This window comes from Zingiber officinale, chromosome 11A (genome assembly GCF_018446385.1).
Source record: "Zingiber officinale cultivar Zhangliang chromosome 11A, Zo_v1.1, whole genome shotgun sequence".
NCBI classification, from domain to species: Eukaryota; Viridiplantae; Streptophyta; class Magnoliopsida; order Zingiberales; family Zingiberaceae; genus Zingiber; species Zingiber officinale.
The window spans coordinates 19,104,169-19,106,197 of NC_056006.1; the positions used below are offsets into that span (position 1 = coordinate 19,104,169).

The 2,029-nt window shown below is 50.2% G+C and overlaps 1 protein-coding gene across 1 annotated transcript; it reads right to left on the reverse strand.

Moving 5' to 3' along the window:
- Positions 1-280: 280 nt before the first annotated feature.
- Positions 281-1,767, reverse strand: LOC122032830 (caffeic acid 3-O-methyltransferase-like). Its single transcript, XM_042592141.1, has 4 exons — positions 1,253-1,767; positions 864-1,174; positions 729-793; positions 281-649 (listed from the first exon to the last, which is right to left on the reverse strand). Exons 1-4 carry the CDS (start codon positions 1,669-1,671, stop codon positions 353-355), a joined length of 1,092 nt encoding a protein of 363 aa, XP_042448075.1. The 5' UTR covers positions 1,672-1,767; the 3' UTR covers positions 281-352.
- Positions 1,768-2,029: the final 262 nt, after the last annotated feature.

A 2,029-nucleotide genomic window follows, 5' to 3' on the forward strand; every position in this document is an offset into this window, starting at 1 on the left:
AATCTCACTTATGATCTTCCTATTATATAAGTAGGATTCATAAAATCTCATCTATGAATAAGTTGATTCATCTTCTGGATTATACTTTGTGGTCCAAAAAATCTGTGTTAGACAACAGCGTTCAAAAAAACAAGCAATTTTATCGACATTTTATCCAGAGCCACATGCGGAAACAGGCAGCTTCATGTCGATCGACTGCAAAACTCCATGAAATTTCTGATCGATTTCAACAGATTTAACACCCAGAAAGTGAGATAGATCTGCGAGCTCATATTCAACAGATCATGAAAAGCACCCACAAAGTTTATTGATCTGGATCAAGAAATCGATACATAAGAAGACGTGAGTCAATCTATTTGATGAATTCCATGACACAAGAGTCGGCAAACACCGGAGAAAGATTGAAGCCGCGGAAGCCGGCGGCCACCGCCAGAGCCCTGAACTCCTCCTCAGTTCTCTCTTTCCCGCCCACGTTGCACGCCATCATGCACAGGTCCAACTGGAGAATGGCTTTCGACTTTGCGCTCGAGTCCGGCACCGCCGGAACGACGACCTCCACCACGATCACCTTGCCTTTCTCCGGCAACGATTTCCAGCAGTTCTTCAGCAGTTTCACGCACAGCTCGTCGCTCCAGTCATGGAGAATCACCTGCAGGACGACTTGTTATTCAGGGCAAATTGAATCGACAACATGGTAGCTAATTGTTGTGTGTTTTAAGCTTTAGAACCTTGAGGAAAATGGCGTCGCCGGCGGGAACTGATTCGAACATGTCTCCGCCACGGTGCTCGACTCCTGCGGTACAATGGATCGCCGTGATTAATTACTACTTTTGTCGATGTGTGTGAGTAATTAGTATTGGGACCTGGCAACGGCGGAGCGCCGGCAATGATGTGAGGGAGGTCGAAGTTGATGCCCTTGATGTGGGGGTGGAAGCAGGTGATCATGTGGATGTTGCCGCCGATGTTTCCGCCGACGTCGACGAGAACTCCGACGCCGTCGAAGCCGTTGTATTTGGGTAGGAGATGCTTAAAGACGAAGGAGGAGGCGGATTTCATCGCGTCGTTGAACACCTTGTTGAACCGCGGATCGCCGGCTTGGTACTCGAACAACGTCATGCCGTACGCCGCCAGCACAGGGTGGCCGCCGTTCAGGATCGCCTCCTTCAAGCCGTGCCTGTTTCGATTCGCCGTCAAAAATAATCGTTTGCTATATTTCGCGAAAGAAATTGAACAGAGGGATCAGTTTTAGCACCAAATGTTTATCACCACTTTATCTTGATGCACCAAGATTAGATTGGCCAGGGATCCGGCGGCGTCGGCATTGTCAGTGAGGTACTTGCAGATGGGAGCCGGGGAGTACTTCCGGCGGCCGCCTTCGGCTGCGGCGCAGCGGACGATGTCGTTAGCGGCGAGCAAGCGGAGAATTCTGTCAATCATGTCGGGGGCCGAGGGGTTTTGCGTGGCCAGGCGGGCGGCGATCTCGTCGGGACCCAGTGCCGAGGCGGGGCCGGCGTCGACGAGCATCTGGAGGAGGCCGAGCTCGATGGCGGTCTTGAGGACCATGGGGAGGACAACGCCGGTGGTGAGTTGGCGGGCGCGAACGCACGCTTCATCGTCCTCCTCCGGCGTAAGTTGAAACGCAGAGGCGGCCGCGGCGGCGTTGGAACCCATGTCAAAGACAGAAGATCACCGGAATCGCAAAATCCGGAGAGAGCTGGAGCAGAGTACACGGCGTTGATTTGGACCGTCTTTATAAATTCGGTTCGAATTTTTTTATAGCATTAATTTAATGCAGTTCAGATCTTGTCCGTGCATTCCATTTCTGGTCCACTGATCCCTATGTAATGCCGTTTTATCCAGTGAATTCATCGAAAAAAATTAAAAAAATTCCTCTAAACTAAACTAAGTGGATATTTGAATTAAAAATATATATATATTAAAAAGTAAATGGTGCTAGACCGCTAATGAACCGCGTGTTTGGATTACTGTGTCATCCGGAGGCCGCCCCTTTGCTCGGCGCTTGATAGTC